Genomic DNA, 15893 nt, shown 5'->3' on the forward strand with positions numbered 1-15893 from the left:
CACATGTCACTGTGGGCACAGGCTCATTAATGTTTAAAAGTCCACTCCACTTCCCCCTGCTGTCTCATATAGGGTGTGTTGTGCCAGATAGCCAATAATCTTCACCAAATCATAAGTAACTAGGCCTTCTCTGTGGAGTTGTCCAGCCTTCGCCTAATCAGATTTCTTGTGTGAGTCATAATCTTGTGTGAGTGAAGGAGCTAGAATATAATAAGCGATCTCACTGCAATAAAACTGCATTTTGACACTAACAGATGCTCACGTCTAACCAAAAACATCTGACTATCATCAGCTATGAGTCATTAGCGAGACAAAATTAACTTTGACTTAAAGAGACTTTGATTAATACTTCTCTAGTTTTTTAATGGTAAATCTATGTATGCATTTCAATAAAGCTAAACTTTAAAGATATGCTTGACAAACTTTGTTTCAACATGCCTTACAAGCAGAGCCAAAAATATTTCTTATTTCCTGTACTAAGCGAGACAGAAAGAATTTCCTAACAAATAAATAGTGGGCTGGATTTTATCTGCGCAGTCAGCATGTTGGAGACATACAAACAGGGCACATAGCAGCCAAAAAGGAGTCCAGTCAGACCTAAAATTTGCTTTCCTATAAAGAGCAGGGTATGAATGCAAAACTTCTGCAGTCATTTGTAAGCAATCTGGAAGCAATAGAGACATTAGTGGCTGACCAAAGTCCCCATGCTCCCACGCTGAGCTCCCACGGTGGGAAAACTGGGCTGGAACACTGACCTCCTCCCCAGAACCAGGGTCTGGGAACAGAGGGCCAAAGGTCAGCCTACTTAATTTTTTTTCCCCTGTGGCACCAGCCTCACCCAAGGTGTACAACTTTGATAATCAGATAACATATGTGAGAAATGTGTCTTTTATCGACACTTGTATCAACAAAAATATAAAGTTGAACAAACTATTTTGGGTTACTTAACGCTCTACAGCAAACAAGATTTAAAGACTCTGATAGACTAAGCTGATTGCACACTTCCTTACACGTGACCACAAAAATTGCATGTATTAAAGTAAAGGATGGATCTGATTAAGGATGGTCTGAAGAGCATGGGAGTGTTTTTGGAGCAAAACCTGAGATTAAACAGTCTCCATTGCTTCTGAACAGGGAAATTTATAGAGCCCACAAGGAGACACATTTCTTAACTGAAGTGGGGATATAAAATAATTGAACAACTGGAATGCCTGAGAGGAAAGGGTATGAAGGGAAGAGTGACTTACAACATGAGATGGTCAACTAGATTATTGCACAGGAAAGATTAAAAAATGTATGGACAGGGTTAAGGAATTAGTTATTGATTATATATGAGGTAATCTGTTTCTATTGGTCAAAAAAAAAAAGACAGAGTGAAGTTATAATAACCCTTCCTCTGGATGTTCATAATTTCAGATGCAGTCTTCCTTTTTGCAGACTGTGTCGCTGATGGAGAAGGAAAACTATTTTATTAACCCAACTATATAACTTATACCTCTACTAAAATTAACATCTTATACCTTCTCTTTTTTTAATTTTTTCTTGCTCAATCGCTGAATAGAGACAAAGCCCTGGAGATATAGCAGGGGAAGGGGCTTGAGCCCATCTCTATTTTATGCTGTGGATGACAGACTTAGAGTGGAGCTTCATTGGGAATGACAATGGGGCAGGGGTTGTGTATTGTTATGGAAAGCACACAGAATTATTTATGACAAAACAGAGGGAAAAAAAAACACAAGTTTTTTTGTTATGGGTTTCTTTTTTGGCTTCTCCTTTTTTCCATGCATATTGATACATGTGAACAAATCTTTGTAAGTGAACAAGGATTAAATCACCAGCTGTTTCAGGTAGTTATATGCTGGCAACCCCCCTCAAGAAATGCATAATTATTGGATTTGAGGTGGGCTTGATTAAACTGGTCATATCTCCTTGCTACTTCCTCTGAAACACATTTCTTTTTATATTTTTTTTGTTCAATAGCACTTGATTAACATTAGTGCCCTGTCATCCCATTCTTTCTGCATTTTCCCCTTTTTATTCTGTAAAATGTTGGTTTTTTTTTACAGTTTATACTTTAAAGTTTGTATTTTGTTGTCCTGTTTCACAGGCTGATGAATGCTATATTATGGCAGACAGACAGATAGATAGATAGACTCATCTTAGGCAATAAAGAGCTAAATTGGTATTAGTATAAAACATTAAGAAGTTCGAGAGGCTCATAAACACGAACAACTCATGCAAATGAAAACAAGGTCATCTTGTCAGATCATTCAATGTGCCCTGCACTGCATTGCATATCAGTGAAACTAGATATTTGTATACCTCAATAAATTAATGCACAAAGAATGCACACTTGATAGGAATTGACTGCATGGTTTGCCTCAACTAACTCTGGGATGCAATGTTTTGCCCAAGAATATTTTAGCATGTGGAGACTAGAGGAACAATTCATAGCCAACGTAAAAATAATCTATTCAAACTTTTATTTTTTGTCTGCTTAAACAGATGTGCAGAAATCTTGAGTGAATACTAAAAAACCCAAAACAAACAAATAAAAAAAAACAGAAAATTGTACTGCCTGAAAAACTATAGAAACATTTAGATTTGAGCTTTATTTTTTCATAATGCCCTACCTCAAATATTTCTTCATCCAGCAGCCGTGTCCCAAACACAGTGACACCCTCTGTGCTGACTACAGCATTGTCCCCTCGCAGCAGTTCAACGGTCTCTACTTTCTTGCAATCCAAGTAAAGGGTCACAGTTTTATCCTGCACACTATAGGCTATCCGGTGCCATCTGAAAGAAACAAAGATAAAGGGAAACTTAACAAGCTGCTAACCTTTGTCTGTTGAAGGATTAAGAAAGTTATTGCAAATGCAGTTAATATCATTTATGTATTTATGCTGGTGCGCTGGTTTGATCTACCAAACACACAAATCACCTTCACTCTAAATTTTTATAGGTCTTATGTAGAAGATATCAGCCCTCAAACTACCCACTTTCCATCAGCAAAGTTGACCTTCTTGAAAATGGGGTACAGTTCTGGTGCTGGCTGCCCGTCCTGATCCTCATATAGGAAGACAGGTGACCGGCCTACTTCGAGCCCCAGCTGTTGTACTCCCTGGTCATCATACAGCGAAAGCAGGAAAAACTGGGAGCCCTCTTTAGCTCGCATGGTAGTCATCAGGGAGAAATTCTCAGGAAATGTGGTATCTGAAGGGAGAGAGGAGACAACAGGAGAGAGTTGAGAGTTGATAAGTCATACAAGAGAGAGCACAGCAGGGACCCGTCACCCTCACTATAGTGACAACTGAGTAGAAATAATAATGGTAAAAACTATTGCCAATGAAAGACGTCAGCCCAGGAGGAGCAGTACGTGGAGTTTGTTCATACTTCTCATGGAGTTTCTTTCTTTATATTACATTGAAAAACTACTCTGTATAAGGTCTTGTAGGAAAAAAAAATAGCCCATTACCAGGGAAGAGCTGTTTGGTGGGAGCACTGAGCTGGATCTTTTTGATCCTGTAGGCCAGGTCTGTCTCCTCTGTGTCTCTCCTGCTGGTGCAGAGACCAGCCTCCAAGGACACCCCCTCCATGTTCTCTGACAGCTTCAGCATTTGCAGAACATCAATGGAATTAGCTGGAAGTGAAAGAAAAGAAAAGAAATTAGCCATCTGTCTGTAGTTCTACATCAGATAAAACAATTTAGTGGGTTTTTTTGTTTCTCATAAACTGAAGCTAATTTTCTCTCTTTCAACAAGGTGATGTTAACTTGCCTGACTTCCATATTTTAGCTTTATTTCTGTATTCTTGTATAAAGAACTATAATAAACATGCTGAGTGGAGGTTGTGTTTTTGCTTGTCACTTTAAAACTTAAATTCTGCCAGTGTGACAGCACTTTTGTGTCTGGCTGAGTTAAGTGCTGGTTGCTACCAAGCTGAAAGGCAGGGTTTAATGAGGCTGGAAGCTTGTTTGAAAGTGTGGAGCCTTCCTGCTTCCTAGGAGTCGGAAGAGAAAAGCTCCTCTGAGATGTGGCGGCAGGTGGCCAGACTACTGTGGGTGTTATTATAGGACTGGGGTAGTACAAAGCCTAACCATAATCCTGCTCTAGCACACCTGGCAGCTGACACCTGCACACCACTCACCCTGCAGCAGCTAGCAGCAATATGCCCCCCATCTTGTTTATCACACTGAACAATTCACTGGTTTAAATTAGTTCATCAGTGATTCATTACTTAAACATATTTAAGTAAGATATCTAATTTTAATATTAATTTTTTTCCTGAAAAATGTAACATCTATGGTAACGGGGTGACACTTCTTTTATTCCCATGAAATTCCCTTTGCACTTATCTGAACAATAGACAAAGAAATCAAATTAATACCATGACGGTACCTGATCACAGTAAAATGACTCATTCCAAAGCTGTTGAAATCTAAATGGACTAAACTTCATTACTACATCAAGCAAGAAAAATCTTGAAAGTAAGAATTTGTTTTCATGTAAACGCATATATCATTAAATTATACTTATTTGCAATAAGCAGAGCAACTTTTGGCCTGACGGATATGAAATGTACTCCAGTATTAAGTCTCTCTCATTATAATGAGCCTGTGCTGTATGCTGTTCGTGTAATTTTAGATGTTCCGCTGATAAAATGCTGCTATGAGCATTAGCCAGGATCAGAGCTTTGTGTGCAGCCAGTCCCCCACCAGCTGCTAGAGAGAGCCACTCAGCACTTAGCATTCCAGGCATCTGAAATGAGGATCCTAAACCCAAATTGCCTCCTGAAGCTCTTGTCCCTCGAACAGAACTCTCCTTTTATCTCCTTGTTAATTAAACATATGGAATGAGTTTACTGTTGTCCAGACAGTGCTTACCGAAAAAAACACTGTGTTACATTTTATGCCATTATTTATTTGCATAGCATACATCCTTTATTCAAATAAGCTCTGGGAGCTCACCCTCTCAGAAAGCCAGCATGGCAACAGGGTTGTAAAGCTAGTAGCCAGGCTTGAACAATGTAAAACAAAAAGGACAGATCTAAAAGTGTTTAAGATCTCAAAGATTAAATTTTGCATTTATGCGCAGTTTTAAACAAGCTTTGTAAATTAAGTAGTTACAGAAGGTCCTATCTTCTTTCAACAGAAACTTTGCACTGTTTTACTCCCACACACTGCCCACACTTATAACCTGATTGAGGACTGGCATTCCTTCCTGTTGCAAATTTCTGGTTGTGGTTTTCAGTTTCTCATATTCTCATATCTTTAGGGAGGCTGTGTTAGTTCTTGTTATTTTCACTGTGCAACGTTTTAAGAGTTTTCCTCAATACCTCAAAATTATCAACAATAGTATCACAGAGATATGTTAGAGGTACCTGAGTTAACACTATAATTGTATTAATTTCATATTATCTTGTATGTCTCTTTGCTGCGTACAACCATCAGGTTGAAAAATAATGACAAATGGCTAATGGCAGTGTATTTATGTATGTAATCCTTACATGTAGCATTACACACGTAATAATGCTTTAATCAATTTATTTATTTATTTATTCCCTGCAAAAATACATTTATACTGAAACTTATTAAATGACTTCATTACAACACACAGCTTCTCTTCTACCAATCCCTGCACACTAACATCTATAGCCATAGTTACTATTGAAAATACACGAAAAAAAATGCATTTAGTTGTACCTTTAATTTATAAATTTGATATTTACTAAGCTCAGTTTTCCTTCTAAAGATTTTGCTTACTTTGAAAGAAATATTAGAAAAACATGTTTTTTAATTTGAACTCGTGAGTATAATTAGGCAGAGAAGAGTGACATAATAAATTAAGCACATATTACGTATATTACAGGATCAGGTGCTGAGAGAGGCAATAAACAGATGGGTAGGAAAAGCATAGCAAGACTCTTTGAATTATTATTGAGATGTGATCAATAAAAAATTATATGCGCTGTCCTGCTGGTTAAATTTGCTACCAAAATGAACTTGTTATAATCAGTTCACCTTTGTGACACTTAATATAAGCAAGTCACCAAAAAAAAAAAAAAAAAGGAATTTTCTTAACTGCATGTGCAGTTCAGGGTTGCAGGAGCCAATCACAGCTGTCAGGAGAAGAGATAGGGCACGCTGAACCTTAAACATGCAACCAGCCGACCATATGATGCCAGAAAACAATTCATCCTCACATTCATTCTAATGACCAATCCAGAACCACCAAGTAGCCTAACGTGTCTTTGGACTGTGATAGAAAGCCAAAGTGAATCCATGTACAGAACAGCCAACTAGTAAAGCCAAAACCAAAACATTTTGCCACGCGACATCAATGACAACCTATAACCACCACACCATGGTGCAAATTGATGGTCAGCTGGATGGATGACCAAAAACTCTCTGTTGACTGCCTATGGAGAAGCAAAAGACGTAGCACTCTAGAGTCCCCTTTTTTCATCCAGCTAAATTCTCACTAAATAGTTAAGCGTTTACATTTCTGTCTTTATTTCTAACAAAAGTTTACTTTGGACTTCTCCTCATGTCTGGGATCTAATCCTTAATGTTTGTATTTCATTGAATTGGTAGATTCTCTGTCTAATCCCAAGAGAGTTCTTCATTGCTCTGGTGTGGCCTTGTTTGATTCCTGACTGCAAATCAATTTCCTTTGCAAACGTAAGTCCAAATCCAGTATACACACAATGTTCCTCTGTCTGAGGATGCGAGGTCATGAGGCAATGATGTTTGGAACAGTCTGAATAATGTTTTAAACTAAAGTCTTGTGGTTTTAATTATAGAGGATTTGTAACATTCTGTCAGCAGAATTTAGACCAGCACCTGACAAAATGACCAATGTAAGCTAATATAATTTGCTTTTGAGCACAATTGTTAAATTACCATCCACAGATTCATTTAATAATGCAACTACTGAGTCATAGAAGATTTTTTTTCCTCTAATCACTATGAGCTTTAAAGCTGTTGACCAATTCCAAACATTTTTTTAAGTATGGACTGACAGGAGACTCTTGACCTCTGTCTTTCACAAGATAACAAAGAAAAGTGGGAAAACACAACAATGTCACGGGGAAAACTCTGAGACAAGCAGCAGGAACTCCTTCGAAAAGGATCCATCCATCAATTTAATGGGCTACACTGAAAGAAAGAGAAAAGAAATGGCCATGGATCTGTTTGGTAAGCTGACTCAGAGGGCATAGGAAGTCACTGTCCTGACTTCCTATGTCCTTAAATCAATCAAACTTTCACTGCTGTTACAGCTTGATAGATTTAAGGATGACTATCCCTATTTCACCTCACACCTTATCTGGCATAAAAGGAAGAACTAAGAGTGGTGGAAGATTGCCAAATGAAGTCTGGATCAGTGAAAGAATGTTATCTATTCCCTGCTTTGGAGTCTCTTATGTCACCTTGAGTTGTGTCAGTTCTTGCATCCTCCTTACCTATCCTGCAGCACTGACTGTCTGAACAGGTTCTGCTCGCATCTCATTATGCTTTGCAGTATTCGTGCCCTTACCTCACCCTTCAAATTATGTTAATTCTACAGAAACTTGGGAAGAGTAGCTGAGCATAAAAGAGAACATCTGGTACGGGCTACTGATAAACAAAAACGGTCCCCACCATTTGGCTGAATGTGCTGTGAAACAGCATCAGAAATTCTCAAAGGACTGATGACTCAGAATGTTTTCCAATCACGCCAAAAGGTCAGACTGTTTGGAAAAGGGCTGAAATGTCCAGCAATTGCACAGACACCAGGCATTTTTTGAGAATACTCACAGCTAACATGCACTGAACACTATATGATGATACACAATCATCCATATAAATGCATACAGTTCAATGCCGTAAGACACTTGTCAGTCTGTTTTTTTGTTTGTACTTTTATCTTTGAGAACACCATGTCTGCCCCACAAGAATGACAGGCACAGTTTTCCTCATAGTAAAAAGCTCTGCAGTCCAACTCAGAGTTCCCATGTAAATACAGCCAAACAATCCACATCTCTCTGTGCCTTCTCTGGCTGTGTGACACTTGACATAATCTCTCCATCGCCTGCGGTCATACAACTTAGCACCACTTCAGTCGTAGATAGACATAATGTGTTCTCTGTGTTTGAAAAGCAAATGTCTCCAAAGACATTCTCCGTGACTCATACCACCTACGCTCACAACCATCCCTGAAAATACCCCTCACACACACACTACTCTGTCAAAAAGTACTGAATCCTGAAACTGGGGACTTTTAAAAAGAAATGCAGCCAGGAAGAAATCTCAGCAATAAGAACTTCCCATAGTATCTTGGGCCACACCCTGAGATGAGTGGAGGAAGAGAATCTCACATTTAAAGACTGAAATACTTTTCAGATGTAGCTTATAACAAATGAGACAGAAAACATGTGCACATGAAGCTGAAATACACAGGCAGTGAATTATTCTTTTTAGATGGGTATATGAAATCCATCTAAAATCTATTTATTAAAATCCAACTCACCACAAAATCTGCTGTTGTGACAGAATTTCTTCAGAAAATGGGAAATGTTGTAAAATATTGAATGGTATTGAAAATGATGACAGACACAGTGGTCGAATAAATCCAGACACATTTTCCCCCGTGGCTGCAAGAAAAATGGCCTTTAATCTAATTAAGACTTGGTGTGACCTTTTGTCTGGGTCACGACTGTGTGTGGACAGGAACTCTCTGAGCTGCAGAGAGCTAATGCATGCAGAAGAGACACGCAAGCACAGAAAAAGAATAATAAACTGTCTGCACACCTAGTCACAGCAGAATAGACAAAAACTGTTTATAGCTCAGTTCTAGCTTTAACATTCCCAGAGGAAGAGAAAAGCACTTTGGAACACTGCCTTTGTAACAGTTTCTCTCTCACTAAATTAATTACTGTGTCAAACACTTTACTCGTTTGCTTATAAATAAAAGTAACTGAAGCACAAGAATACATTTGTGCAAACTACTGCAAAAGCATTTTTTTCGTTCTTTGGACATTGCTTATATACTGAGGCCACAATAACCTAGTATTGACTAAATATCTCTCGTGCCATTAAATCATCAGTCATAGTCAAAGGATCTTTAGAGATCTGTGTGCATGTGTGGATCAGGCTTGTTCTGGCACATTCAGCTGAATCTCTCTGAGCTTAGGATCCGGGGAATCTGGAGGCTGGATCAGTGCCTTGGGCTTTTTGTTGTGTTCCTCAAGCTGTCCCTGTGCCATTTTTGAGTTGTGGAGGGTGCGCTGTTTAATGCTGGGGAAGCTGCTGTTTTGAGAGAATGCCTTTGCCTTTGGGGTTGTGTTTGGTCTGGAGCAATGTGTAGGTGAGAGTATCCCACACGAATGCCAGGACCAAGGACTCAAGGTTTTGCAGAAGACTACTGCATTTGAACAAGATGATCTGTGTCATTTATACAACATGGCAATGGTTTAAATGTTGTGGGTGATAGGATTATGTCTGTCTGTCTGGCTGCTTGTCTGTGGGCAAGATAAAGTCATCACACTGGTGACCAAAATAAAGGTTGACTATGAAGAGAAATATGTAACAGCCCACAAAGAGACTTTTTAGTAAAGGGCACCAGAAACAAACACCCAAAGTCCTCCTTATCAGATGTATGGATAAATATTGTTACCCTGCCAAGCCAACTTAAGTGCTTTTTTTCCACAGCATGTGACTGTCTAAGAAAGTGTGTTTCACAGTGTCATCATGGCAAAATTTGCTCTAAGATACACCTTGGGGGTGGGGAACGTCATTGTCATTTTGGTTTTTTGGCAGAAGCTTCAATGCCTGTCTGTATGTCTTTGACCGGATTTTGTCAATATGATGGATGTGGTCGGAGTCAAGTCAAAGTATTATTTTGAAAGCCTGCAGTGCATAAAAATGCAGAGATATTTATTACACTGAATTTGTTGTGTTTATAGATCTGCTTTTGGTTATCACTGACAGTTTAGGAGCGTGTCAAGTCAGCAGTTGCACAGATGGTGGCTGGGAATTTTTGTTAATCATTTTCTCAGGGGTAACGAGTTAGGAAGTCCTATTAATGGGGTCAATCAAAGCAAGGATGTGAGTAAACAGGACAACCTAATTAAGTGTTCTGTATTATGTAAACCAGGTATCTATCATATGCTCTCTTCATAATAAGAACTTGATCTATCTCAAGTCTACGCTCAAAACAATCCAAACAGGTGAACGGAAACAAATATTACAACAACATTGCTGATTGTCAATGTAGGTCACTGGGCATATGTGGTTGTTTGGGCTAATGCCCACATCAGTAATACTTTTTGTGTTGACACTAAATGGTGGAATCCAGTTACACATTTTGCTCCAGTTCACATCAGTACCACATTCTTCAGTCTCCACAGTTTGTTTTGCTCATGTTTGCTCACAGCACGACAGGCTAACAGGCCAAAAGCTGTTTGGCCCATAGAGAAAACACCTGCCCATGAAGGCCCATAACTGGACAGGCAATACACACAAACATACATAGAAACACACACATTTATACTACTAGGCTTGTCAGGACTTTCTTTCACTAATGTAAATCCATTATCTACTGCAAGGCTCACAATGGTCCTTGTTGATTCAAATCATCAAGCCCTGGGCAATAGTGAGGAAAAAACATGCACATCTATGCATGACCAAGCCCATTTTAGTTTCAAACGCAAGCTGTCATCTAGACTTTGATACATAACATTAAGGCAGCTTTATGGAGAGCAACAGGGTTTCTAAAATCAAAGCAGAACACAGTATTATAAAATAAAATATTCACAAACTATGTGTAATACAGGTACAGACATGACTATTTCATTTTTGCTCCAGAGAAACAGTATAAGTGGAACTCAGAGACCAAGATTACTGCAATGTTAGTGGTTGTACATGGTTTTAAATGACTTTGATAGGAACTCTTAACGATTATTCAGAGATGGTGCACGTGATGGATGACTTTGAAATAACTTTTCTGAAGTTCAGAAATGTGGATATTAAAGCAAATGACAGTCCACAGGAAGCCGTTCCAGCTAGTCTCCCAAAAAGCTGCTTGGAGCATCCAGTGATCAGGAACTCAGAGTCATAGAAGCCTGAGGGGAAGGGAGTTTCTGGAAGCCAGATGTCCATTGAATACTATAGATTGAGGTTTGGCGCCACAAAGTGTATAGGCATCATATCTAAAGATTAAACACTTGGGGGAATTCCAAACAGTCTGCTTCATCACAATGTCAGAGAAGCAGTTTTGATGTGATACTTGCAGCATCAGCAAGTAAGGACAGATATCAGCATATCTAACACTTCTCATGTTTAATGATTCAATTAGAATAGCTTGAACTCATTTCGCAGGAACTAACACTAGAGCTGTAATGCCTCTTTTCTCATTCTCTATGCTGATAAATGCAGCAGCCTTTTTTCATGTGTTTTTATTTGCCAGTAATTTGTTGCTGGATCAAAGGCGAACAAGCTTTGCTGCCATCCTTTGGGAGTCTGGTGAAGGATCGGCAAGAAGACTGAATCAAACGGGACACAGTGAGGGGGCTGTATGCACAATTTGCCCCCTATCACAGGCAAAAGCAAGAGGAGCAAGATGATGTAAATGATGTGATAAGGCACATAAAATAAAAACAAATATCCCATACACCCAGACTTTGAGCGGACTAAAAAAAGAAAACAAAGAAAACAAAACTGAGCAGAAACACATCGAGGCAGCACAACAGAGGATTCTAAAAGAAATGAACCATGCACATGTCCAAGAACATCGCACTTCCTGTTAGCAAACATGACTACAAAGTACTCTCTCATCTCCCGAACACACACAGAAAGCATATGGGAAAACATTCTTGAACTGCAGTACACACAACAAACACACACACACACACACACACACACATGCATGCTTAAATTCACAGGCACAAGACACACACATTATCAGCCACATGTGCATATCTAAGACTGTCATATCTGTACCACCATATGTCCTATTCACTCTTTTAATCATGTGAGGCTCTCACTTCACAGATCCTCAATAGAAAGCAATGGACACCATGGACAACCGCTGTGCCGCCTGAATGCCACTTGTGTCTATTGGCTCACTTCCTCCTCTCTTGATGTTGTTTGAGCCAATGAATTCCAAAAATCTTGCCAGTCATAAAAGTAGGTGAAGCCAAAAAACCAAGACTGACAACAAAATATGTGTAACTACTTTGGAAAGACCACAAAATCCCTTCATCACCAAATCTGTAAACTGCAACTCTTGTAAAGAAGTAGTCTGCATCAGTTAATGATACTTGTGCCAGAGACCTGCGTGGGTGACAATTAGAAGTGAGCTACTTGCCATGTCGGCAACAAGCAACTCTTAAAATGGCTGCATCAATGGCTGGTTTTTATTTATTTATTTTTGAAAGTGCAACAAATGTGAAGGCCTGGACACTGTGACAGACAGATACAGCTGTTTGATAGTCACCAGATGTCTTCTTTTTTGCAGGTGGATAACTGGAAAATGTGTCCAATGATTACATTCCACCATAGTGGAAGTGGGTCATATCAGTTACTGTGCAAATGTGATCTGAGATTCAAGTCTGCAATAAAATACATCACTATAAAAGTGTACCAGAATCAGGAAGGCAGTAGTAATATGTGCATTAATTTAAGATCTGTGTGCATTAAACAGATCTATGGAAGGAATTTTAATCTGCCCACTTGCAGTGTTTCAGCCATTCGCAAGCCAACGTCATACCCTCTTTCACAGTAAACCGACGCCGGTCACAAGCAAACTCAAACATGACATCACACATCTCCTTAAATCGCTGATTTACACCTGACGCATGAAGGACATAGCCCAATTCAAATCTTGGAAATATCTTTGATTAAAATGCAACAAGAACAGGAAAAGCTGAGGAAGCTGCTAAATACCCTCCCAGTGCAATGAGGCGGATAATTAATCTGTCATATGCAAGAAGGGGTTATATTACAATCATCTGCACACCTCTCAAGCATTCCGACAACTTCTAAAAGTCATTTGAGTCAGCTTGCAATTTTAATCCCAGCCCGAAGCGACTCTGTAGAACACGTAGCAGCATCAACAAACCATTTGCAAAGATTTAAATGAGTCTAACACACCAGGAACCAAACTGAATCTAAGATGAAGGTGTGAAGATCTGCGCTAATAACTTTGTGTTGGCTAAAGGCCAAGTTATCAATAAAAGAGTCTTTAAAAATAGTCAGGGAAACTTAGATGAAGGGGACAAAGCGTCAATCAGACAACAGAAAAGTCTATAAGGGGGCATAAAAAACATTTTTGCATTTTCAAGGATCTGTATTGTACATTTGAGTGTCCAGCTAAATACTTTACCCGCTTGTGTCGTTGTTACATGAAGCAGAACAAACAGAAACAGTGTTAGTCTCCAGCGCGACCAGGTCCTTATTAAATGGTCCATCTTTCAATGCGGAGACCTGTTTCCAGACCCAAAACTTTAGACTGCAGGCGTTGTTGCTGCTGGAACTAGGCAGCCATGCGCGAAGAAAAGGAGACAAGCCAGTGTGCAGCTCCACTTGCTTGACTGTTGAAAAGTTTTGTTGTGGTGTCTTCTCTGAGGTTCGCTCTGCTCCTCTAATTCAATTTCTCCCTCTCGCCATCACTCCTTCCCTCCCTGTTCTCCTCCTCCGCCTTGTCCCTCCCACAGGACGGTGCACTGCGTCGCATGGCTGCGCGGTGCGCCTCCAGGGACTCCATCATAAATCACGTTTATTACTCGCGTAATTTGTCAGTTCCCACTTCTGAGAGGTTGTCATTACCCACAGGCAGCGTGTAAAGTACAACAAATTTACCTGGTAACTTGTCATATAGATTTTTTTTGCAGAACTAAATTAGAACAGGATGACACCTGAGTCAATTAGATACAAGATTTTTAAAAACGGATCACTGGAATTTTTCGTATTTTTATTTTACGTAACAATGACCCTACTAATGCTCATGTTGATGGTAATATATTTTTTAATATATGTAAATGTCAGTATTTCATTATTGTTATTTTGCTTGAACACTGTTTGTTTATTGGCTGAATGAACTCAGAGAATGAGCCCACCACAGCTCAGAGTCATCATTTTAGAAATTAATAAAAGGGGCTGGGCGGGTCCTAACTTTAATTTTAGTGGCTATCCCATAGTAGATGTCTCTAATTTAGTCAAACCCACGAGAAAATAGCAGGGCTCTATCTGCACAAAACACAAACATCCACATTGTCTCACTTTTTTGCAATTTTTAAATGCCAGTTAATCTGACTTAAAATATCAAGAAGTAATTTCTGTTTAACGCTGCTAAGAGGAATGAGAAGAAATGTCTTAGGTATAGGTGACATCTTTCCCAGTCATCTGAGCTCAAACGTGTAGCGATCATCACTTCTGGGAGCTGAATACATTCTGCCAAAAATCTAATTAATTCCAAGACAACTGTATTCAGTTGAGGCATGCTTTAAGATAAGACTTGTGAAGGCCTTGTCTAATTGGAATATTACCAAAGATAATGATTCTAGAATCCAAGCTACAGAAGGCTTTTGTAAAAATAACTGGGAGATGAAATCCCAGAGAATATTAAAGACAAAATGAGCCAAGTCATAATATCTCAAGGGAAAAGAGCCTCTAACCACAGAATGTAGAAGGCCTCAACTCAGTCATTTTCCAACAGAGCGTTTCCATATCATTTCAGTCCAAGCCAAATGCTAAGCCCCAAATTATTCAACATCATTGACCTATGATCTGAATCCAGAATATGTTCTTTTTTTTCTTAATGGTTAAATAAATAAATTCAAACTGTTAAGTTCAGTATCATTAAAGTTTGTTATCATTTAATAATCTTCCTTCAAGTTCTTTAAAATAAGAAAACCTTTAGGAATATGAAATATAAATGTATTTCCTGAATTTCCTCAAAGTGAAATAGTCCAAATTGTGGGAATAAGTGTGGGCCTAATTAGAAAGAGTACAGAAAACTAGTGGTAGCAAGAGATTAGAGGAGCGTTGACAGAAACAGATGACTGGACACACTGATGTTGATTTGTTAGGTAAACAACAGTCTCCCTGACCTCCCACAGTACAAGTTTAGCTTTAGCCTGATTTAGGGCCACATTCCTGGTAGCTTTTAGCAGATAGTTACTAAGAGTCTAATAGGTAGTCTGAACTTTGAGTGAGAAATACTTTTAGAGCGTGTGCTATGTACCTTTGTCCTGTGTAACTTAAAATCACATAACGATGGACAAAAGAAGTTACAGTTTCTCCTTTATTCAAAACAAACAAACAAAAAAACATGACATTAATTTTTACTACGTGAATTGAAAATTGGGACTCAAGCATAATTATAATTATTCATATAATGTGATAACTAAAATTAGGTTGATCCTTTTGACTCATTGCAGCATTTACTCATCTTCAATGAAGCAGAATCCATAAAACAGCCTGATGATTTAAATAGATTTACCTTTTCAAGAAATTTACAATAAACACACAGATGTTTAAAAAAAAACTCCCAAATCAGTTATTCTCTTTATCCTGAACTACTGGAGCCACTTTTTCTACAAATTACAACTCACGAGGAAACACAGAGACTTTTTTTTGGTGTGCATTTATTAGTTTAAAAGTAGGAAATTGGAGATGAAGTTTGGCAAGAAATGAAGAAGAAAAAACAAACAAACAAATGAAGAATCTGTTTCTGTTTTAGTTTTCATCACTGACATTCCTGTTTCTACATTTTTATTTCCTGGAAATGATCAAATTATAAACACAGTAGTGGAGTGTAAAGTTAAAGGCATGTGACAGACTGAAAGCAACTCTTTCTCCCTCTGCAGGTCACTCTTTGCTGATAAATAACTGTCCAGTGTTTTTTATTACATTA

At 38.7% G+C, this 15893-nt stretch overlaps 1 protein-coding gene across 2 annotated transcripts in view; it reads right to left on the minus strand.

Annotated features, from left to right (window-relative positions):
- col5a3a (collagen, type V, alpha 3a) overlaps positions 1–13640 on the minus strand; it is a 46375-nt gene extending 32735 nt beyond the window's left edge. For both annotated transcript variants that reach the window (XM_026164624.1, XM_026164623.1), the window contains exons 1-4: positions 13362–13640; positions 3476–3640; positions 3000–3213; positions 2634–2796 (exon numbers count right to left, since the gene is read on the minus strand). In XM_026164624.1, coding sequence (XP_026020409.1) covers positions 2634–2796; positions 3000–3213; positions 3476–3640; positions 13362–13446 — 627 coding nt within the window. In that variant the 5' untranslated portion in view covers positions 13447–13640. The remainder of the gene's footprint in view (positions 1–2633; positions 2797–2999; positions 3214–3475; positions 3641–13361) is intronic.
- Positions 13641–15893: the final 2253 nt, after the last annotated feature.

The sequence above is a fragment of the Astatotilapia calliptera genome, chromosome 4 (assembly GCF_900246225.1).
Source record: "Astatotilapia calliptera chromosome 4, fAstCal1.2, whole genome shotgun sequence".
NCBI lineage: Eukaryota > Metazoa > Chordata > Actinopteri > Cichliformes > Cichlidae > Astatotilapia > Astatotilapia calliptera.